General features: G+C 40.3%; 1 protein-coding gene across 4 annotated transcripts in view; it reads right to left on the reverse strand.

Moving 5' to 3' along the window:
* The window catches only part of si:dkey-19b23.10 (uncharacterized), a 54,313-nt gene extending 30,642 nt beyond the window's left edge, over positions 1–23,671 (reverse strand). The window contains exons 1-11 of one of the 4 annotated variants that reach the window (XR_009666747.1): positions 13,861–14,374; positions 10,380–11,767; positions 10,003–10,244; positions 7,785–7,987; positions 7,491–7,651; positions 7,209–7,312; positions 7,012–7,072; positions 6,409–6,497; positions 6,064–6,186; positions 5,552–5,652; positions 4,406–5,414 (exon numbers count right to left, since the gene is read on the reverse strand). Coding sequence is in view for 3 of the 4 variants with exons in the window: in XM_061031025.1 (XP_060887008.1) it covers positions 4,898–5,414; positions 5,552–5,652; positions 6,064–6,186; positions 6,409–6,497; positions 7,012–7,072; positions 7,209–7,312; positions 7,491–7,651; positions 7,785–7,987; positions 10,003–10,244; positions 10,380–11,767; positions 13,861–13,913 (3,042 nt within the window). In the remaining variant the exon portion in view is untranslated. Of the gene's footprint in view, positions 1–3,680; positions 5,415–5,551; positions 5,653–6,063; positions 6,187–6,408; positions 6,498–7,011; positions 7,073–7,208; positions 7,313–7,490; positions 7,652–7,784; positions 7,988–10,002; positions 10,245–10,379; positions 11,768–13,826; positions 14,375–23,509 lie in introns of those variants that run through there. The other 3 variants (XM_061031027.1, XM_061031025.1, XM_061031028.1) reach the window with 3 other exon arrangements.
* Between the last annotated feature and the right edge of the window lie 1,157 nt (positions 23,672–24,828).

The raw sequence follows: 24,828 nt of genomic DNA on the forward strand, positions 1-24,828 counted from the left end.
AATACTTTATAAAATCATTGAGAGACTAATGCAACACCAATAAGAATTAAAAAATATGTATAAAAATAAAATAAAATAAGACACATAAAAGCAACAAGATATTAAAATAAATACATAAGAGGAAAATATTTAAAATTGCAGTAGGATAAAAAAGACAATACAGTAATGTTAAGATTTCAATTGATATAAAGCACTATATAAAAGCCAGACTGAATAAATATAATAAAAAATAGCTAGAAGGACGTAAACTTCATAATAGGCTTTTTTATAAACAACACCAAGGCATTTGTGTTAGCAGAAATAAAGTTGTCATTAATAAACTAGTGGCTATAGGCTAACCAAACTTTTTTAAAATGAAAATAAAAACAGGCTACCTTGCTAATGCTAATTCCCTCGCACCAAATGTTAAACAGCCATAGGCTAGGTTTAGAGCTAGTGAACATCCCTAAGCAAAGATGAAAACAGAGCTAATAGAAACGTAAATAATGGACTTACCAAACACCCGAAGACAAATTAAACAGCTTTCAACATAATTCCCTATTCTCTTTTTGTTCCAAAAGACTAAAACCCTGTGAATGTAGGCCTAGGTTTAAGGGGAACGGGGCCTCGTTAATGAATCTATTGGTCGCACCTGTGGTTTTCCTGTTATGAGGTTATGACAACAAAGGGTAAATATAGGGGGTTATGAAGTCTAAATGTCTGCTGTTAGTAAATAGTAATAAAAAAGATGCATAAATGTTCATTTGGAACTCATGCTTTGACTTTTCAATGAATAGCTTTACTCTGTTTATCTTATAGTCAATGCAAAAAAAATGTAGCCTCTAGCCTACCAATCAGGCAAATAGGGAAATTTGCGATAAAAAACTTGTGGTTCAACACAAAACAAACACGTATAATATGTAAATAATGTGCTTAATGCATTTGAGACTTCAAAATCAAGAACATTAATTTTTTTTTCATACATTTTGCTTATCATTAATAGGCCTATGCTAATGACAGATGTGTAGCTACCAGTTGTGTGCATGACAGCTAAGCACTTTTTTATTCTTCTTATAGACTTCATTAAATACATGCATGTTGATTAATCTTGATTTGTGCACTAACTCCAAAATGATCAGACTAACTTGAAATAACTTCATTTCAGTTTCGAGTGAAGTCCTCAGACTATCAAGTAGCTTTAAAAAGAGGAGCGAGAGGAAAGGGGAGAAAGGAGAGAGTACAGGAGAGATCAGTTGTGGTGCACAGTGTGAAAGAAAAAAGCTCTGATGCAGGAAGGCTGAAAAGTGAAGGATTGGATTACAGGGCAGGCTCATAAAATGGTGCTTTGTAGTCCTGCTTTGTAAAGTGGACAATAGACTACTATGCCTTCTCTCAAAAGAAATGCACTTCACATGCACACTGCGTCTTCATTTGAAAATGCCATGCTGAAAATTCAGCCTGAAACGTATTTGTTCTGATATTTTAATAGCCAATGAACATATAACCTGGTAAAGAAATGTGCACAACTGTCTTCCCTACGTCATAAATAAGAAGACAAACTACATGTTGTGATGCAAGAATGAAACTCAGCATCTCAACAGACACAACCATTCACAAACGATAGTTTATCAACTCTCTTATCTGTTCAAGATTACAAAGTCGAAGTCGTTGACATCCCTATGACACGCATTCAAAATCAATCACGTTTACGTCGTAGCAAAAAATGAATTACGTTTCAAAAGGAATTAGTCAAACAGAAACTGCATGGAGACCAAAAAATTATAATCGCATTTGGACTTCTGGAGCGATTGAAATAGCCAAAAATGTGTCTTTATTTTTGACCTACTTTTTCCGAATACACTCGGATTTTTTTTAAAGAACTTAAAACACACTGCGCTCTCCTTATCTGTCTGACACTTATTGTCTCTTCCTCTGTTAGAGGACTCCGGCAGACTTTTAAAGGTCGTGATTAACACCGTCCTCTCAAAGTCTCTCACGCAGCTCCTTCTGCAGCAGCGAGAGTCGGAGCTCAGAAGTGGGCCAATGACAGCGTGCCAAAAGTGTTGCATCACAAGTGCTGGAGTAGCTATGCCACATTGGAACTAGCCAAAAGAATTTTTACGAGGCCCCGTCGCTGCGTTGCAGACTCTCAGTGTAGATTCTGTTGTTGTCATTGTGTGTACTCAAAAGAGTGCACAGATATTACAGAGCGCGTTTGGCAGGGTTAAATACTGATCATTCAGTGACCTTTTGCTCTCCTAAGGGAGCAGTATATATTTGATATATGGTTTTTAGCATGCAAATTCTGTTCTTGATTGGAAAAGATCTGTATGTTCTCTGTGGTTAAAGCAAGCCTCTCTCTTGAAGACAGTGATAACATCTTTGTACGGGCATTACCTGGAATGTACATGAGTCTGGGAGAAACTCTGTAGGGGCTACTCAGCTATTTATGTTTTCACTGGCGTCCTCTCATAAAGAGTTGTATTGCCTTGATTTAATAACACGTTTTTAGCAGCTGAGGGAGAGAGAATGAATGTTCCAGATTAAATATAATAATAATGTGAAGGCTGCGCCAACAATTATATGACAGATTCCAACCTTTAACTGTGTCAATGACAGCACATAACCCACATGTACAGTATCTTATAAGCCATAAAACCTTGAGATTTTATCACCTGAGTGAAAAGAGTGAAAAACAAGTTCTAACAACTTTCTTCTTTAGACGAAGAGGAGTGGGGGACGTTTGCTCTGAGTAATCTTTATTATCAGGTCAGGTGTTAAAAGGTCATATTAAAGTTCTTTCTCTTCCATTTTTCTACAAAGTCGGGACTTGAAGCTTTGTGAGTTTGTCTCTGCTGTTGTACATGCTGGTTAATTTTACTGTAGTTTGAGCTTTCTGGAAGGCGTGAGATCATCTCTGTGTCAGCAGCTTCCTCTTCTTCCAAAAGACAAAAACATTCATAAATGCAGGTTTAATGAATCTCGGCCCTCATTAATTGTATTTGTCACACCTGTTGTTTTCCTGTTAAATGTACAGTATTTAATTAGATAGTAATTATGGGAAAGAAATACAATTTCTATCTTTAGCTAACCCATCTTGCAGGGTCGGAGCCAGGGGTTGGCTATTGTAAAGCCCCCCCTATTAATAGGATATAATTAATAAAGCAACAGTTCTGTACCCTTTATATATAACTTCATTTTTTACCTTTGGTTAATTGTAACTGACACTTGTCACCATATCACATAGTTGAAATTGTTGCTTTTGTTTATCACCACTGCCATGGCAAACAAGTGAAAGTTGGATGGGCCCAGTGTTGGCACATGAGCTCAGTTAACTGGCAGAGAGTTCCCCATGAATACATGAGGCCACTGCTTTGACTCCTCTGTTTATTCTCTCCTCAGTCCCCCCCCCCCCTTCCCTCACCCTATTGGTCTAGTCTCAACTCTCCCCCTTTTTCTACATGCTTCTGCTCTCTCTCTCCCATCTCTGCACGAGACTGACTGCTGTTCCGATTCCTACAATATCAATGCATAACAATAGAGAACAAAATCTGCAGCCACACACAACTATCCACCTGTCAAACCTAATCAAATGTCAACCCTCTAAAAGCCCATTTGACTTTATTAAATGCTGATTGCAAACAGTTTTAATGCCTATCATGGCTCTGGCCTCCAACAATAATGATGAGGACAAATCCCACACTGCTTTAGAACGTTTATTCATAAGAAAGAGCTCCTTCTCTTAACATAAGTAAGGTGAAGAAAGACAGTCGTCAGACAGATAAAATAGGGCAGGTAATGTGTGCTAGACAGGTTGGACTTCAGCCCCAGACAGGAACCAGTTTAAAGGCTTTTGTAGACTTTTATAAGGGGCAAATGTTTTATTCATACAAAAAAAAAAAAACATACCTGCACGCAGATACATATATGTAGCAAATCAAGCACATATTCATACATCCATCGAGCCCAGAACCTGCTGACTCATAGACACATGTGTCTTTAACAAGGACACCTTGAAGGACATTTAGTCCATAATATAAACATGGGCAGACATCCATGCCATATACAGACCTTTACAAATACTCTTATCACTGTTATGGTGGCAGAAACACCCGTGAAGATATGGGACCAAAGAGTACTCACCCGCCATGAGAATGAACCTTAGCCCCAGACAGATAAGTAAATAATTGATCTCATCAGGTATTCTGTGAATTCAGAATAAAAACAGCTAAAATACCTTAATTTACACAAAGGGTATCTTTTTTCTTCTTTTAGAAATAGTTTAATTGTCCTTATATATATTAATGTTTTAATGACTGATATAGGACCCATCTTTCACACACACACACACACACACACACACATAGAGAGAGAGAGAGAGAGAGTCACTGTAGTTAACCATCAACAGGTCAGTTTTTTGGCGCACAAGAAGGTCCTCAAAGGTCAATATTAGCCCATTATGTTGTTATATCAAACTGTTCCATTAGACTGAGTGTGTGTCTGTCTGTACAGATGTGTATCTGCTTGTGTAATTCCCGATTACACAATTCATGTTTTGTGAAAATACACACTTTTGTCCTCATTTGACGAGAGGACGGAAACCACGCTCATGCCTACTGCCACAGCCTGGCGGACAGTTAGCTTAGCTTAGCACAAAGACAAAAAAAAAAAACGAAGAAGAAGCAACTAGCCTGGCTCAAACCAAAGACTGAAAAAAATGATCCAAATGTTGCATGCAGAAAAACAGTTAAATATACAAAAAACAATTAATAACAGAAAAATTATCAATTTACAAAAAAAACAAAAATTTTCCAAAATAAGTTTGTGAAAAGCACAGAAAGTTTCAAATACACTTAGTTTGAGTTGAACTGTTAAGTCTGTAACCTCAGTGGCAGTAATGCTCATGGAAAGTTAGACACTACTGCCAGTTGATCCCCTCTTTTCCCTCCACTGTCCCATCTCCCACGTCCTCTTTCCCTTCTGTGTTGTAGTAAAAGGCAGCTTGGCCAGTGCCATGTCCAAATGAGCCCCATGACTGATGGAAAGGTAAGACAGAGGTGGACTCTTCCTGATTTGAGTCAGCACCATGAAAGTGATTGCTAACGTGAGAGTTTGCATCAGAGGTGTTGCTATAAGTCACCACGGCGCTTTGATCTGAGACACTGGCGTTCCTGTTTGATATAGAGTTAAGGACATTGTCTGCGTTGTTGATGTTGTTTGGCGTCCCATGTGGGCCAGGGGAGGCAACGGTCAGACATGGAGGAGGCTGGGGCTGCAGCAGGGCACCGCCCGGGGTGGCGATGAAGTTGTTGGGACTACTCAGAATCAGACGCTGGGTGAGGATCTGTTGCTGAAGCCGCCGGTCAGTCCAGTCCTCCTGAGGCTGGCGGTGGATCTTCATGTGCGCATTGCGAGACTTGATTTTATAGAACATTCTTAAGGAAACAGGAAGGAGAAAGACTGGAGTTTAAAAAAAAAAAAAGGACTAGAAAATCTAAACCATCTGTTGTCTTGCCTGAAGTCAAACACAATTTGTTTTAGAGCTTCATCCTGTGTGACTGGCTGTACTCACTTGCCACACAGCTTGCAGGGGAAGAAACTAGCCAATGAGGGCACAGGAGCCGCCTCCTGAAGACCGTACTGTCTGTCCACTGGCCGACAGATGGGCGTTACCTATGAAAACGGAACCAATTGTAAGCCCCTTTGCTGTGACTGACTTGTTAAGCTGCATTCCACACCAGATAAACATCTAATGCATTTAACTCATTACAGATGACTGCACGGATACTCCAGACACTTTGTCTTCTTCAAGGCAAAACTTTCTTATTTTCCGTTACGTTCGTTTCAGTTCTATAATCTGACGTCATGGAGCGCACAGAGCATCATGGGAAAGTCAGCTTCCCACTGGACAATGTCAACAACGATAAAACGAGGATGAGAACTAAAGGAACGTCCTGATAGTACAACACAAAGTTAAATAAACATCATTGGGGTGCCAAAGTTCTTTGTTCAGCTGGGACAGCTCGACAAGAGGCACAAAGATTTGAAACAGATTCATAAGCTGCTTTTTCAATTGTTCCTTACGCTTTTTTGCTGCTCCATTTCTCCATCTCTGCTCGCCTCTGCCTTCAGTTTCTTCTGCTTGTCCAGGAGCTTCTTGCTTAGGTAGTAAAATTCAACACACTGGCATGTGGTTTTAGTCCTCACCTGCACATGTGCACACACACACACACACACACACACACACACACACACACAAACACACACACCATTGTAGAGCTGCAGAAATAGTTGTGATGCAACAGCAGAACATAGATTTGCGTGAACTTGGGGCTTTGGCTAAACCCGATTAGAAAGAGAAAACATGGAGAAGCAAATCCTTAAAGAATGCAGCACAAATAACAAACCATGCATGAATAAAAGTTGTACCAGTTTCTGTATGAGCGAGAAGTCTTTTCCATAGTTTTCCAGCGCTGCGCTGAAACGTTTTTTTTCGCTATCCGACCACAAATCACTACCTACAGTACAGAGAGAGAGGAGGACAATAAGATGGCAAAAAAAACATGCAACCCTGTAATGTAATGTGTAAAGTCAAGCAGCAACTCCGCCGCATATGGTTAAGGACACACAAAGATGTTTCTGCTACATGCCAGGGACCAAGATTGGAGAAAAGTATCCAGAAATACACCCCACTTTTCTACAGGACAGAACACTGTATACTCTGTACTTCACATGGTTTTTGGTGGATTTGATTACACAAGGTGGCAAAAGAAACTGAGAGGGAGGTGTTTGTGTGAGAGAGAGCAAGAGAGAGAGAGATTGGGGGTGTGGGGGGGCATGTGATGAAAGTGGATGGAGGTTTACGCTTCAACAAAGGCTACTATTGTACAGACAGCAGGAATGTACTCCTTTGCTGACTCATATGCTGACACGCACTCAGCTATTGGCTGTTGTCGACAAACACCAAACTTGTGCTTGCTTTCAATATTTTATTCCTAACATTCTTCACTGAGGTGGAAAATAAAAGGTTACCAGAGTAGTGGTAGTCTCCTGTAGGTAGCGGCTGTGAGAACAGCAGCATCTCCATTGTGGCCTGTGCAGAAGATGATGAGGCGTGCAAATGGTGAAAGAAACAAAGGTCACGAGTCACGATGCATGAAAGTAAGCCGTGATGTATGGAGGGGAGAGAGAGAGAAAGAAAGCACTGAACACTCCTTTTCACTTCTTACCTTTATGTTCTCCCGACAGTAGTGCAGACAGTGCAGCGCCAGCTCTGTGTTGCTGCCCCCTCCTGGTAAGCAGCTAGAACTGCACATGGACAACAGCTTCTCCACTGCAAATGTAAACACACAAAACATAACAGTTAAAATAATGCACACGTCTTCTGTCAGATAGCTTGACCGTGTCATTTGCTTGTAGTGCTACCTGAAGCATGAGTATTCAATGGCACCTTATGTGCTAATTATACTCAAAAGGTTTTTGAAAGTTTGAAAGCTGAGCATGAAATGTACCTTGGTCTTGTGTGTCAGTACTGGCATCCAGCTTGCCCCATGGTTTCCAGAGCAGCTGTTCCCTGAGGGATTCCTCCTCTGCTGACCACACCTCTGACCCTTTGCCATCTACAAAACATGGAGGGAGCTCTGCCTGGAAATCACGACCCACGTTGACATACCTGGAAAGAAGGTAATACCTACTGTTTAAGCAGTATGTGTAGTGAAGTTGGACCTGCTCAAGGCATCCTTATGAATAAGAAAGTCATTTTGAAACGAGACCCGAGCAATTCTTCGCCTCAGTCTCGTACTTACGGAAAAACAGCACACTCGTCCTTCTCATCTGCTGCCGCTTCCTGCTCTCTGTGATGGAGGGACAACAGGCAGGAGTAGAGCCCCTTCCCTCTGCGTGCAGGATTGAGCAGGGGTCGTGGAGTGTAGTGACCCCTTATCTGATCCCTTGTGGAGTGAAGGATACTGGGAAATGGAGTTCCAGAGTGTGCCTTGGAGGCTTGTTTCTGTAAACACATAAAAGCCATTTTAATGTCAAATGCTTTTGCAGTTTGGAAACCTCTGCACAGGCATCTGATAAAACAAGTTATTTTCTATTTACCCATTACTTCTTCACTTTACTAGAACACATATAGGTCCATGACATGTTTAGCTTTGGTCTATCAAGGGTAAATCGCAATCTCCAAATCTGTGTCATATACATACTAAGCCCATTCAACATGTTTAAAAATAAAATCCCAGACTCAGACTGTGGTTTGTGAAGCAGATATGTAGTTTGAGCTGACGTGATTTCTTGACAAACAACATGTATGTGTACGCCCACTGCTTCTGTTTATCTCAGCTACAGCGAGTGTTGCCTCCTCACTTCCCAGTGTCATGAGCTTTGTTTGACGGAGGAGTGACGTCAATGTGCCATCCTGGCAACGCCACTGCGACGATACAGCAGTGGCATATTTAGCCTTTACTTAGGTGGTTGTAGAAATGAAAGTTAGTTCAAGTGATACCACTTACTAGTAACCACTAAAAATTAGTGAAATGACAAATAATCTTTAAAAAATCGTATGGTTTCACAATTTTATGCATGTTAGCAAGGGCTATGCATCAATTAAAGGTGTATTATAAATGTGGGCGCACAACCAAGCGCACTGTGGGCACACTGTGGGCGGCAGTAGCTCAGTCTGTAGGGACTTGGGTTGGGAATCGGAGGGTCGCTGGTTCAAGTCCCAGCACGGACCAAGTCCGGAAATTGGTCTGGTAGCTGCAGAGGTACCAGGCCACCTCCTGAGCACCGCTGAGGTGCCCTTGAGCAAGGCACCCAACCCCCCCACAAGCTCAGGAGCGCCTGCTGTGGGCAGCCCCCTCACTCTGAGACCTCTCCATTAGTGCATGTCCATAGGATCCTGTTTGTGCATGTGTGTGTATTTCAGCCTGTGTTTGTGTAGCATGTTTACTAGACAGAGTGTAAAAAACAAATTTCCCCTCACGGGATCAATAGAGTATAAATTCTAATTCAAACCCTGGTGTGGAAAAATGAAGCCAAAGCACTAAAAACTGCAGTTCCTTGATTGTCAACTTGAGGCTCACTCCAAAGCCAAGGAATGCCCATGTTTAAATGTCCATTTTTACTGCAGAAATAAACATCTCTACAGCTTGGTATGAATTAAAATGTTTTGCTCTATATAGTTCATTTCCATTGGTAAAAACTGTAGATATGTTTTGTTTTTTGATAACTCCTTAATTTGATTATTTCTAGATTTTTGCATAATAATGCAAAATAAGGGTCTTGGATGATTCAACTGACAGGTGGGCACATGATAATATCTGTCTCTCCTTACTGTAATCTGTTCTGCACATGTTAAATTTACAAATTATCCCTGCACTCATGTTCACTTCATTTGGCTGTCTACTCGCCGTTACATTGTATAGTTTCTGCTTATAATATGTCTGCACTCATGCACTTTAACTTATGTCAATACTGTCCATTTACTACTCTGTTTTTGCACATTTACATTTAATCTTCCATATTTAATCTTCCTATTTAAGACTAGTAATGCTTAGTGAAATCCTGGTTGTATATATTAACATTCTTATTTTTGATATTTTTAGTGCTTATTTACTTTGTATTTAATATTATATTATGTTTAGATTTGCTAACATTGTGTTTTTTTACTCATATTGTGTGTTGGATAACCTGCTGCTGTAACGCCACAATTTCCCAGTTTGGGATCAATAAAGTAATTCTATTCTATTCTATTTGTAGCTGATTGCCAAGAGGCTAAAGTAAGAGTCAGGATTTCCAATATGGAGACCACCATCTTTGGTTTAACCGCGCTTCCTTAGAAACCTATGGTTGAAATCACTTTACATTAATGTTTTATAAAGTCTATGCTAAAAACTTGAGAACTCTAGAGATACTTAATTACTCATGAACTCAGAAAGAGGAAATATGAAACCTTACTTCCTGAAATGTCAGCTAAAATTGCTTCCTGTGGTGAAAAATAGAGGAAACACCAGACTGTACCTGCGATTGGTTCAGAATGATGAGTCCATTTTTCACTTGCTGGGTCACCACGTGATGTGTTGTCTTTTCTGCTGCCTCATAATGTTGACTGGAAAGATGAGGTGGATGAGAGGAAAGATGAGGGGACGAATGGAGGGATGCAGTATTAGGGGGACGGAGGGCTCTGATCGGGTGAAATGATGGCTGGTCCGTAGAGGAAGTGTGGAACGACGATTGTGGATAAGGAGGGACGCTGTGCGAGACTGAAAGAATTAGAAGAGGAGGACAAAAATGGTAGAGAAAAAAAAGGAATGTTATGGTTTTGTAATTATGCGGTCAGTCAGACCAAACAAAAATCTGTTAATCTATTATTTTAAGAAACACACTATATAGCTAACCTGTAATGTTGCCATAGTCTCTAGCATGAGAATATGTCATGTTGCTGTTGTCTCCTGATGACTGTGGAAAGCAATGCGACGGCAGTGGAAACTTCCATATCTTCCCAGCACTATGGACAGATGGGAAACACTGAAGGTGGGAGGCAAAAAACTGAAGGGCACCAACCGGTTCGCCCCCCTGAGGCAATGAATGTCCATAGCCCCCAGATGCAATGGGAGAGTCCATTTTTGAAGGGGAATTGGAAGAAGCAGGAAGAGGTGTTGGAGGCGGGCTGAGAACAGAAGACATGAGGTGAGAAGATGTGGGAGGAGAGGGAAAAGATGGAAGAGTGGGGTGAGCGGGCGATGAAGACGAGGAGGGAGGCAGGTAGGAGTCTGAATCAAAAGCGAAGCTGTGTTTTTCATCTCCCCGTTCTCCAAAACCCCAGATCTGTTGAGAGGAATCCCCAATGGGAACCTTGGGGAACCTCATCCTTCGTTGGGAGAGGAAAGCTTCAGAGAAAGAGTCCAGTTTCTGAGTGTGCATCCCACTCATGATTCCTATAGGTGATCTTTGGGATGGGCATCCTGAGGAGGTGGCTTCTGTTCCTCTCCACCGGCCTTCTTCGGTCTGACTGAAGGGGGAGACACTCGGCCAGGCTCCCTCAACCTCTGCTAGTTGTTGCTGATCCTCACCTGAGCCACAGCTGGACCCAAAATCCTCCTCTCTTCCTAAATAATTATCACCAACTCTCGAATCAGTCCTACAATAATTTACACGGTCATCGCTACATGTCCCCGGTTCACTCTTGATGTAGGAAGCTGTTTGTCTAAAAGAGTGGCTAACGTTAGCCTCACCGCTGTGAACTGTTTCCCGTTTGGCTTCATAGCTAGCATCGACGCAGTTATTATAGTTGACTTTGTTGACTTCACCGCCGCAATTCGAAGTGTAGAAAAAGTTGCTTGTGTGATTGTAGCAACCTCCGTCACTGTTAAAATGGTCTGCAGCGCTTTCACAACTCTCCCCGTCCTCCCAAACCTCCTCTTTTTTGCAAACGCCGAACAAGGTGTCACCGAACTTGCCGCCTCGACCGTTATCTCCATCAAAATGGCCCGCCGAGTTTACATCCAAACTGCCACCACTTGCATTCAGCAAGCCTCTGCCGTCTCCGCTGCTACCCCTCCTGTCGTTGGGATAGGCGTTGAAGGAGGTTTTGGGATCCTCTTCTCGACCACCGTATTGCCTCAGAGGATCCAGGGCGTGCCGAGAGGACAGATAGCCCACCTCAATGCTCTGGAGGCTGGGCAAGGCGAGGTGAAAGGAGGGTAACTGTGTTTGGTGGTGGTTGTGGAAGGATTGGGTGGAGGAATGGTCATCCATGATAGCTAGCAAGGTAAAGCTAGAAGGCCTAAAGGAGACAGAGAAAATATTATAAGGATGAATTTACAAAAGTTAACCTTCAGCAGTAGGTTGTTATGCCACATTTTGCCGCGCTTTTCACGTGAAATGGTCAAACTATTTGTGACTTCAGTGTGACTGGTTTGCGGTAACACGTTGGCAGGGATGAAAAAAGCCAACAACGAGCGCCAACACAGCTCCAAACATGCTCAATGTAATAACTTGCGAGTACAAATGGCAGAGCCTTGCATCGGACATAGCAACAGCTTGGCCAGCAAATAAGTTTTATTGCACTAGTCAAAGAAGAAATCAGTTGTGTCAGTCTTGAACCAAGTTACTTAGTATGTATCATACATAAAGAGTCTGTGTGCACATTTCCTGAACAACACAATGTTGTGACAACTGTCGTTTCCATCATGAGCTTCGACAAAAGCAGAGGGCTTAACAGCGGCCAGTTCAAAGAGCTACCAGGGGAGTCTGAGTGAGGAGATCACACATGTGCCCACCCAGTTTTACAAACTGAAGGACGATCACTTCATGGAGACCGAGGGGGATGAAAGAGTTGTGGAACTAAGTGTTAGCAAGTGGCAGTGTGATTTCTCCTTCATGGTGGACGTTCATTACCATAACTGAACGTCGAGCTGCAAGGTCCCAGCTTCCTGCTTTCAAATGTGAAATCATTTGAAGTTATATTAAAACTGTGGCATGCATGCTCAACCAAACTATGATGTGTTCAGTAATTTGTTTGGCCCTCAAAGTATTTTCCAAAATTTGAATTGCCCTTGAAACCTATGGTTTAAATCCGGGGGGCTATGCTATTTATACATTTTTGTGCTCTACACTACAGTCTGTAGTTTCTGCTGTCACAGCTATAGAAGAAGTTGGCTACCTATATCTTTTGCAGGGGTGGCATGGGCCCCCCCTTGAAAATCCATTGGGCTCCTCAGGTGCCACCCAAAAATCCTAATAAAGGTGATTGGCTATCTGTTTGTCAGAGGCCGGTCTTAATACCGACTATTCTGCATTGTGTTGCAACACGCTGCTAATACTTTTCTATACTTGTCAATCGAGCATATACGCACATATTGTCTAGACTTTAATTTGTCTTCAAAAACTTAGCACAAGTACTTCCTGAGGCAGGTGCGTATGGAAGGAAATGAGTCCATAAAAATGTAAAAGCAAACTGTCTTACCTTCAGTGAACTGACTAGCAATGTTTGTTAGCAGTACCGAAACAGAATTTCTGTAAGTACTTTAAATTGTAACTTTCGACAAACATCTTCTTTTTGACTCCTTAAGATTTAATCTAAGATGATTTATATGCTGCTGTTTTCTTTTGTTTCTTTAAAGTAGATGCAATAAGTGGCGATAGAAAGGGTAAATTAATATATGTGTGTGCACACGAATGGCAACCCTGCGTAAGTCGATCCCCCAGTTGGGCAACCCCAGACAAAAAAACTCAGTTAAAACAAGTCTCAGAATATCAATCCCTGCACTTTTCTGCTTTTAAAATACAACAAGTAATTTAGTAATATTAAATATTTCCAGTGATAAATTGATTGAATGTCCAAATCCATATTTATGCTAATTGTTATCGTAGCTTACTTGGACTACAAAGGAGTCAGTCATTCGCTATTGCGCCATTTTTATTCAAAAGGATGTTCCGATAAAATTTCTCTTGAGGGTTTATGCTAAGAATGCTTCATTTAAGTGGTGGCCATTTGTCACCCACAGACAGGTTGTTTGTTGTAGTTAAGTTCAGAAACGGGGTTTGAAGTAAACTATACAGACGGAAAAGAAGCTAACTTTGCTACGTTGTCGCTGTAAAATCATGAGCAGAGGCGGCATAACCGTTTACCTTATCTTCATCTCCTTGAACGAGTTTTACGGCGTCTTTTTTGTAAAATCACTTTGTACACACAAAAGCTATGTTGTGTCACTACGTGTTGGTTGTTTTTTCTTGCTAACTTGAAACCACATTCTGCTCTAAATAGGACAATGAGTGAGTCAGAGAGAGAGAGAGAGAGAGAGAACGAAGAACGAGGAAAGATGAGATGAAAAGAGAATTACACGGTAGATGTTTTTTTTTGTTTTGTTTTTTTACCAGTCCTCGGCGCTTAATTTCCCTTTTGCATATATTCGTCTTCTGGTGTTCATGTTTTCGAGTCCCAGGTCGTTGTTCTTCTTATTTTCTTCATGGTGTTCTTCTGTATTTTAATGATTTTCCACTCTTCACTGTCTTGTGTTGGTCTGATAATTTCCCCGTTTAGATTTTGCCTCTCGCACTGTGCTTCCTATCTGTCTCTCTCACCCGGCCAACACACGCAAAAACACACACACATACGCACATACATTAACATCATGCACAGACCACATACGCACTTTTCACAAACAGACACATGCTCACACTCATTTACTCACTCAGTTCCTCACTGAAACACACACACACACACACACACACACACACTCTGACTTTCACACAGTCATATACACTCTTGCAGGTGTCAGAGGGGACCAGGGTAGTGATGTTGCCTCTCTGCCTTTTCGTCGTCGTGGTAACCACATCCTGAGGAAACAAATGCTGACGGATCTCCCTCCTTTCAGCTATCTTTATCTCTCTGCCCCCCCCCCCTCCTCCACTAGTTCTCTGTCTGTCTTTTCGTCTCTTCGCCTGTCCTTATCTCTCTCTCTTTCTCTCTTTCATATTCTGCCTTTCTTCTGGTGTTTGCTCGCTTTTTATCCGTCGGGCTTTCTGTCTACTTTGAACCGAAGTTCTTTTCTAGTGCCCCTTTCCTGACTCGCTTGTCCTTTTGTAGATTTTTGTTGTTCCTTTTTTTTGAAAAGACATTTCTGCTGAGGTTGTGTTGTCGTGATTAGAGTAAAATGAATGAATCCTAAAAGTTTCTCATCAGTTATTTGTACACTTCTAATAACATTAATGCACATTTATTATAAATGATTCATTTATACGCTCCTGTTTGGCTTATCTTACAGTTATTTTAGTGCATGGTCTGATACAGGTGTTTGTATGTGTGAGAAATGCATGTATCTTTTAGACCTCAAGTGTGTGTGTGTGTGTGTGTGTGTGTGTGTGTGTGTGTGTGTGTTGAGCGTGTGTGTGTGTGTGTGCCGGTGGCTTAGATGTTTACCAGATCAAGATTCACCGGCTGAGTCAGCTGACAGGAAGTGAGAGAGAATGAAACAGGAAGGAAGATAGCGTCTAACGATGAGGTACAGGGATCCCTCTAAACACCCTGCAGCCCATCCCACTCACCCACCCACTCACCCACCCACTCACCCACCACACTCACCCACCACACTCACCCATAAGACGTATATGAACCCAAGTTTTAAACGCTAGTATTGTGTTTTCTACCTCTGTTATGTCATGTAACCCAAAAACACCCACTCACACATACACATGTAACCACAAACACGACCACTGACAGGACAACAAGCCTTTCAACCACATCACCTGACACACACATACACACACATACACACACATACACACACATACACACGTACAGACAAGCACAGACACACGGGGACAAGTCGGTTTGAATTGAATTAAATTAAATTAAATTAAATGTATGTAGCAAACGCAAACACAAATCTCCTGCAACCAGGATCCTATTTTGTTAACGGGCTTGCTATGTGTGGCTATGGGGACATCAAAATGAAGTCACATCGCTTGACAAAAAGCTTTGCAAATAATGTTATTTTAACAATTTTACAACAAAGTAAATTTATTTTGATGGTAATCTTAAGCAATTTTCACACATGCATTTTCCAGAAAATGTTCGCACAGTCCTGAAATCTTCCCGAGTTTCTAAGACACACGCGTCCGTCCCTCAGGAGGGAAGACACAGGGTTAAATTAAAAGACGCTGCCACATAGTCCAACACTGTAATCGCACCAATTTGCCTTTATATCAATGCTACGTATTAGTGGAATTACAGTACATATTATAAATGAAGGTGTGGAAAAAAAGCATGCTGTCAACAGAAAAGGTTGTGCAGCAGATTCAAAACTTGCATGACGATCGCGTCGTCTTACAGCGGTGATGTGACAGAAACGTCATTAACCCGCTGAGGTCTCAGCCTTTTTCTGCTCATTTTTTAGCACCTGGTCTCGTCCCATAAAAAAAAAAAAAAAAAGCATTTTTAATCTCACCAGAGTAGTAGTATGCACAACCACGTTTTATACATCTGGAGAATCAGAATATCTCTCCCCAAAGGATGTCACATGAAGTCCCTAATACTTATTATACCATGAATACAAAATATCATTAAAATTGAAAATGTCATTTTACAGATATATGTTGAAATAGAAATATTAAAAAACAAGGACTAAGGCATTTGGCCTCCTGAATGGGTTCTCCTTTGTCCTAGTGATTAGTGGGAGGGGAAAAAACACTGGAGATATCACAGATCCTCTGATTGTTCAACAGATCAGAGAGGTCAGCGTCCGCTTTAGCCGAGTGAGCAAACAGAAATTACACTATTCGCTAAAATATGATACATGAAACGTTCATTTTAGGAGGGTTGAATCTGGATATTCGCCGAATATACACTGATCTTCTCAGTGGGATGAAAAGCCCCTGGATGTTGCATAAACACGCAGAGCTTATCACCTGAAAGCCGCCGATGTGACAGAGAGAGTGGATTTTACAGTATTTTTAGAGCTGATAATGTAAACACAATCCTGTTATGTCGTATAGGACTGCGTCGACCTCAGAGGGTCACTGCTTCCACACATGGGCTGCCCCAACCTCTCATGGAAATTCACTAGGGGGGCTTTGTGGATATAGTCAGAGTACAGTTGGGATGAGAAATTTGGCAATTTGCGTCATCAATGCAGCTCACCCCTAGAATTTTGGGACACTTTCAGGAGTTTGTTTGGTGATGATGATTCTGTCTTATTTACACAGCTTTGTTATTTTGTAGTTGAAACCAATTGATTCCTTCCTATTTTAAATATCTGCGACATTACCTGCACAGTCCTCAGATGTTATTATCATGTGGTGTCATTACCTTATGTTAAGTAAAGCTGCATAACGAACATGTTTGACTTTAAAAGTAAATGTATAAAAACTCATTAAGTTGAACAATTGAAAGGAAATACTTAATTGAACAAATTACTAATTGTGTGAAAAAATAGTAATCAAATTTTGTAGCCTTTTCATTTATAATCACAATTTACATTTTTAAAATTTGACCATTTCAAGCTGGAATGATATATCTTGAATTTATTCTAAAAGCTATCACCGAACAAACAAGCAACAAGTGAAACATAAGAGAGCGTGCCAGAGCTGTAGGACTCTCAATATTGTGTGATTGACAATCATGAGTGAAACTTTGAGGGCCATGGCCTGTGATCTGCGTACAAACACAGAGCTTACAAATTGCTTTTTTTGTGACGCAAATCCAAGAGGAAAAACATGTCAAACTGAATGTGCTCACTGATCAACAAGTTGCATTTAGTATGTGTCCAAAACACTTCTAATGCCAGGCTAGTAAATAAACAAACAGCAGCTACAATCCGTTCAAATAATCTGTGTTTTTTGATCGTCTAACAAAGTAACCTATCATGTTCCAAAGAGGTGGAGGGAGAAAAAGAGCAAAAGTTGTGTGTCTGTGTGTGTGTGTGTGTGTGTGTAGGTGATCATGTTAATGCTGAGGTTTCCAGCTATGAGATATAGTCACACTGTACAAGTGACCTCAGCATTAACATGAACTATAGATAATCATGCGGTAACTACACAACCTGTGCGACACAATAACCTCAATTTTAACATGAATTATAATATCACCAACGTTTCATTACGTGTGTGATGTAACTGGAGGTCCATTCAGACTGCTATGGATAACCGGCCTCCCTTAACATTTCATACAAGTGTTTTGAATCTGAGGTTTTCACGGCTAATGTTTCAGCTCCTTTGACACATTTGAATATAAAACACATTACCAATAAAGATATCTGAGTCATTTGTAACATGCTATGGGAAGACACCAAGATGAAATTCCAAATTGTCTTTACATGTGCTGCCGCCCGCCTACACATTTCAAATTCCTCAAAAATCGAGACCAGAAGGCAAATCAGCACAGCTTAGTTTCTGACTCTTTTATGTTGTGCGTGCAAAGACACAAAAATGACTTCATGTTATGTAAGAGTTCACTTAAAAATCCACCTTGCGGCCCTGTCATACTTTTTATTAAGATGTAGTTGCAGGGACGCTGCTGGCCTAGCGGGAAGGTCCACACGTACGGAGGCTGTAGTCCTCCAAGCGGGCGGCCCAGGTTCAAGTCTGGCCTGTGGCTCTCCCTCCCCACATGTCATACCTCACTCTCTCTCTCCTGATTTTCTAATCTAGCACCGTCCTGTCAATTATGGCAAAAAGACCGAAAATCAAATCCCCCAGAAAAAAACATAATTTGAGATAAAATGACATTGTTTGAGGGTTTTCAACAGGAGAGTATTCATGTAAAGCGTGGTTATGTACCTATGTCAGGCTTTAAGTCTGGTGTTCAAAGGCGTAGATTGGTTCCTCACAGAATGTTTTGACTTTTTCGGTCCGTGTATCTTAAATTCAGCACGTCCTACCTTCTTCACACAAGCCATTTTGACATCACTGCGGATTTGTTTCTCGTGTAAACGGCTGAATTAAAAAAAAAAAAAAAAAAAAAAACGTCTGTGAATGAAAGAATGTGTGGATGGAAGTGTAGTGCGGAGGAGTGTGAACGGGGGAGACGCTTCTCTGGTTTTCTCTCAAATTCACCTGAAAAAGCTGCGGGAGCAGAGGAGGGGGAAAGAGAGACGAGTGTCTGGACTTTTTTCTCTCAACTTTTTTTTTTTTTCTTTTCCGTAACTGGCGGTAACACAGTTACTTAATGAGGGAGACGTTCAACCGCCAAATAACAAACAAGGTGACGACTGGTGCTGTTGTGGCGCTGACAAAGTGAATACTGAATAAGGTCATTCTCTTTTGGGTAAACTTGTCATTAAATGATGATCGTCCATGCTGACGCTGTACACTGCATGTGTGCGCGACGGACAAAACTAGAAAGTTTAACATGAAGGCGTAGTAGTGAAACTGTTCATCACACAAAAAGTAGGTAAAAGTGATCGTTTCTCAGACAGGTTGTCTGGAAAGTTTCTTGATTAGAGAACTAAGAATATCTGAAAAAAATGCAAAAGAAGTGAATGTCTGAGAATGCTTTTTGTTCATAGTCATAGAGATTGGTACCTTTGTTGATAGGACCGAGGGGAGGTCTACTTAATATGCCGAACGAGTGGAAGAAAAAGGTTTCATTGATATTTTAAAGGGTTTTAACTGAAGAATATTAAGGTGAATAAGGTGGAAACTTTTGCTTTAATGCATCGGGTGTCCCTTTTTGCTCTCAGGAAATAAAAACTGTAGGCCTGAAAATCAGCTTGACCAGAACTTTGGTACCTACAGTATAACCTGATTGCACACAATGCGATCCTACACTCCTCTCAAAGCTGCTCGAGTCTTCTTTCAAACTTAAAATGTTTCCTCACGTGAAGGTCTACAGTTCCCGTCTCTGATGAAAGCTGATGAAATGATCAATTGCAGCGTTAGCAGTTTAAACGTGAAACTAAATGAACCAGCTTTAACCGCCAATACAGACGGTCAAATATGTTCATAGTTTGGAGCGCATGTCTATGGAGGTCCAGAAAAACAGTGACAGCCATGTAGAAGGTGTAATCTTAATGTCAACGGATTGACTTTAACAGTGAGCACAGACTGACCCAAGCTTTCAGATTCAGCATTTTACTGTTGTTTCAAATCCCCTCTCAGGTAACATTTGAAGAGCCTATGAAGTTATGAAAGCATTCAACCTCATGTAATACATGTGAGCGGGTTATATAGAAGTTAATATCAACTCTACAATCATGTTTCTATTTCATTCAGTGACTCTGCTGATAGAGAATATACGCATTATATAATAGTTCCCTTTCATTTTTTGGAAAGTGCCAACACTTGAGATGATAAATTATGATTACAAATGACTTTATTCTGAATACATTAAACATTTTAAACTCAGGTCACAAGAGGGGTACGAAGGGTGAACTTAAAAACAGTATTATGAATGTTTGTGTTTGGATAAAAACATTGAATTTAACTCAAAACTGTTGTGAAATCATCACCTTTCCTTTAGGTTTCTGCTTCTTTTAAAGCTTGACTATGACAGCAATCAAATGATTAAGTGATGTCTCATTTGTTGTGTTGCATATATCCTTGATGTGCTGTGTGGCAATAGGAACTGTGTACTTGTGACTTAGAAAAAACCATTGCATAATACTTTAGTGTTGTATAATACATACATTCTAATAATGAGTGTAGTAATTAAAATGTAGAGCCAGCTCCTGACCTACTGTACAAACACAATAAATAAGCAGTGCAATTAAAGATAGCATTTTTTTCGCGTTTTAATATGAACTGAATCACAGATTATTTGTACTGACTATTCCCGTTCATTTATCTTCTCTTATTGATAAGGAATATAAGTTGCATATGAACTTTTGTGTTCTTCTGTCACGAGAGTATTCATGGTGTAGCCGCTGCCTAATCTTCCATGAAAACCAGTGAAGTTTGAATGTATTTCATGTTCAATGACGCCATCATAAAACCTGAAGATTCAACTCAAACTTCAAAAGTGTTGAAACTCTTCACCTCAATTTTTTTATTTTATTTATTTGTTTAAAATAGGGACAGTGCACATGAATGAACATAAACATGTAAATATGCCAGATTGTAGCCTGAGGCTAGTTTCTATCTGTAGTCCCTTTGCAGGTTGGTGGTCCACACGTATACAAATGTACATAAATCCACAATGACAAGCAGAAACAAACAACAACATAAACTGTACATTAGCTGACAGAGACACAATTATACACAAAATAAAAAGTGGCTGTGTGATGAACCCACTTAATGCTACACTACAATCACAATATTATTTACCATGTATACATACTGTATTATTATATATTATACTACACTACATTATTTTATACCTGCACTATTATTATACTGTCATACTGCTCTATATTATGTTATGACTGAATATCACTTGTACCTCCTCCTAAATGCACCGTATATTATATTATACCTAACACCTCACATCAAACTGTTTGCCTACACTGCTGTTCACATAACTTGTTCCAGAAATCAAATCAAGACACTTTAAATCATCACTTGTCACTTTAACTTGTGCTGCTGCTGAGTGTGTAAAGCTGGTACTTTACTGATATGATTTGATCCGAGTATCATTTTTACTTTTCATTTTTGGGGGATTTATTTTGTGTGTTTACACTGATGATCAACCTCACCGTTCCTGAAAACTGGTGAGCAGTGATCGGATAGTTATCAGAGAATTTACATTCAATGAAATGAGTGCGGAGATGTCTCCTGCATTGAAGCTGGTGTGTTTCAGTTTTTAGTTCTAATGAATGATGCATGTTATGGACCTTTGCCCTTCCTTTGCATTGCTGTAGTTCAACTCTTGTTTTTTTTTTTTTTTTTGCACTGTTGTAGTTTTAGAAAATGATAAAAGACATGTCTTGCATTTTCACTTATTCCTTTGAATGAGTTTAATCGTTTGGGAAAGTTACGATTTCACAAGCGACACTAGAATGTCAAAATAAATGAAATCAATGTCAACATAAAATAAAAATAAGTGCAAGCATAAAAACGTAGATTTGCCCTCTCTGTTCTTAAATGCAACATATGGATGACAGATGGCAGTCGAATGACATGACTCAGCTCGTTCATTTACAAAGTGATTTTGTGTTTCTAATCAAAGATTTAAGGTTACGTTCCTTTTTAATTCCTTTGCGAGGTTGACAAAACAGATACATGCACATCATTGGCTCATTTTACTGCCCCGTCATCAAGGAGCTCCAACCAGTTTGGAAAACTCAAAACATGTCCAGGGCCATGAGCATGCCCTGACTGTTTGCCCCCAGAAATGTAATGTCTGCATGAGAAGCTACAGGTTTCTAAGTTTGAGACGAGAGCCACAACAACGTACTGCAACTTTCAAACGATCTACCGGCAACAAAAGATTATCCAGGCCTGATGACACCTCAGACTTTGGGACGCTTCAGCGTGGCGTGGCTGCATTGTGTCGTGGCATCGCTTTAAGCACTAAACTTCTGGCACAACATAAAGACAACGCTGCACGAGGAAGGAGGAGAAATAACACATGAACATCATGTCAAATCAGAATGAGGATTTCAGTCTAACCCAGACTACGCGGAAAAACTTGAAATCACTTAAAGCCATAATGATACTTAACAAAGCCGAGGCACAGCTTAGTCATTGTTGTATCGAGGAATCTTTTTAAAACACCTAAAACCAAAGTTTTCTATCGCTGCCTGTTCCTGTCCTGCTTTAGACGTGCTGATTAATTCAAATAGTTGAATAGTATGGCCTGTGTTGAGATCTTCTAGGCACTGTATAAGAGAGGCCCAATGAGTCTTCTTAACACTGAAATGCATCTGAATCTGTAAGAAGCTTCTTCCGTTTCCTCATTCCATCTATACTTCCAGACAGACTGTATGAGCCCCTGTTACACTGTTACTGTAAAATAATTACAAGGTGATAACACTCCAACTCAAGTTCACTCTGGACCCCGAAGTTCTGGTGTTCATGTTTAACTGTGAATAAGAAGTTCAGCACCAATCCTTTTTGCAATGCAGGCCGATTGACACAGACGCTGCTGATGTTTTTTTTCTTCACAGCGATCAACACTAAAGCGGTGGTTGCCCTCGTTCTGTCTGCAGATGTCAAAGGAGGTCACCGAAATCGACGAGGATAAAAATAGTAGCAAACAAAACAAACTCGTCTTCTTCAATCTGGAAAGAATAAATGTAAAGAAAACCCCCCAAAGAAACAAGATAAGAAGTTCACGGCACCAACTAAGAAAAACAAATGTTCAGCTTCTGTTACATCCTAAACCACAAATGACATTTGATGTAGGTGGCGTTACTTAGTCGGCATTTTTCTAATAGATCCTTGCAAGACAATAACCCTTTATGCCTCTCGCCTTATGTGGGTCGAGGGAAACTTCAACTTCATCGTGATATCTCTACAAAGTGAACACGGTGAAGCTTGTGGTTTTAAGCCTCTTCGTGTAAGAGCATGTTTGGTATTAACACCGTCATGTTGTGGATAACAACACTGAAATGCTACAAGTAAAGTCAAAGCACACCCTGCTACATTACAAGGGAAAAGGATTTATGGACTTGTGAACCGTGCAACATGAAGCGGTGAAGACGACAATCACCCTAAGGAGACATTCAGTGGGAGCATGTTTTTTTTTTTAAAACAAAGGTACTTCCATTAGAATGATTTCAAAGGCTTTAATCCAAGTGACCTAACTCCATCCCTCCATCTTTCAAACTACAATATTTTTTTTTACTTTCACCTCCATATTTTTCACATCATCCATCTTACACGGCCATACTTATCTGCTCCTTTTTTTGACCTGGATAAGACAATTTCCAGAATTGACCAACATGTAAATGTGCTTGTATGCAATTTCAAAAATACTTGTGAAATTAATGTGAAACCTACAACAGAACTTCATACATTTGACTGGATATGTTCGTTTTTTTTAATGGAAAATGAAGGGGGACAGGTGTTTTTTGTTGTTCTTGTAATCGCTCTCTAAAATTCCTGCTGTATGATTATGATGAACGAAAATAGAATAATGTTCTCTTACCTGTTAAGAAGTCATTACAGATGTGTCAGTGCCAGTGAAACAGATGTGTGTATGTTCTGCTGGTAGGTAGACATGTGTGTGAGAAAGGGGGAGGAGAGAGACAGACTGAAAGAGAGAGAGAGAGAGAGAGAGAGAGAAAGAGAGAGAGTGATGTAGTTTCGCCAATGATGATCGGCCGCCCTCGGTATTCAGTTGATCTTTGAGTCTTTCATCCACCTTTTCATAATGACTCTGAGCGTGTGTGTGTGTGTGTGTGTGTGTGTGTGTGTGTGTGTGTGTGTGTGTGTGTGTGTGTGTGTGTGTGTGTGTGGTGTGTGTGTGTGTGTGTGTGTGTGTGTGTGTATGTTGCAAGTGTGTGTGTGTGTGATGCTGGAAACAAGAAAAAACACCCTAGTGTGTGGCTTTAATCTCATGCATACATACATACACACATACACACACACACACACACACACACACACACACACACACACACACACACACACACACACACACACACACACATGCGCGCACTTTCAGTTTCAGTGGGGGCTTTTTTTCTCCTCTCGTCCCTCATCTTCTATAATGTTGTCTTTTGGTTTTTAGAGGAGCTTACACATACGTACACACGTATACATCCTTTTTAAATACACACATTATGAAACTCTAAGAAATCCAGATACACATAAGCACATGTACATTTTCACACCATTCAGGTCTCCTGACCGAGCAGTGGCAATAAACATTACGCACTCTATTTCTGAACAGGTATTTACACTTTTGTCTTTCACTTTAAAAAATATCTACAATCTAAATCCAAGTAAGTTTTGCTCAAAGGGTCCTGTGCATCCCTGCTCAGTCTCCTCCTAATATGAAACATTAGGAAGACCTTTCAAGGGGTCATATAGACCTCTTATATTATATTTTAAATTCTATTTTATATATTGTAATAGCTTCTTTTACTGTTATATTTAAGTTGCTAGTTCTACGTTATTTCCTTGTTAATTGTTTCGCACCAATACACCAAGTCAAATTCCTTGTTTTCCATGTGTAAATGTACTTGGCAATAAACCCCGATTCTGATTCTGATTCTGATTCTGATTCTGATTTAAGACCTGTTACACTTCCTGAAACCTAAGCCCTCAAAGTGAAGTTTAACTGGTAACAACTTACTCCTAGTTAATAATAAGTTAACGGCTGTGGTTCACAAAATGTTGCATAGTCATAGGAAACGGATGAGGAACTAACAAGAAGTTAAATTAAGTTGATGGGTCACTCCTCATCACATTTTGTAGATTAGCTGATGACAACTTAACAGAGAACGAATCCTATAAGGAACA

This window comes from Labrus mixtus, chromosome 23, assembly GCF_963584025.1.
Source record: "Labrus mixtus chromosome 23, fLabMix1.1, whole genome shotgun sequence".
In the NCBI taxonomy this organism is placed as follows: domain Eukaryota; kingdom Metazoa; phylum Chordata; class Actinopteri; order Labriformes; family Labridae; genus Labrus; species Labrus mixtus.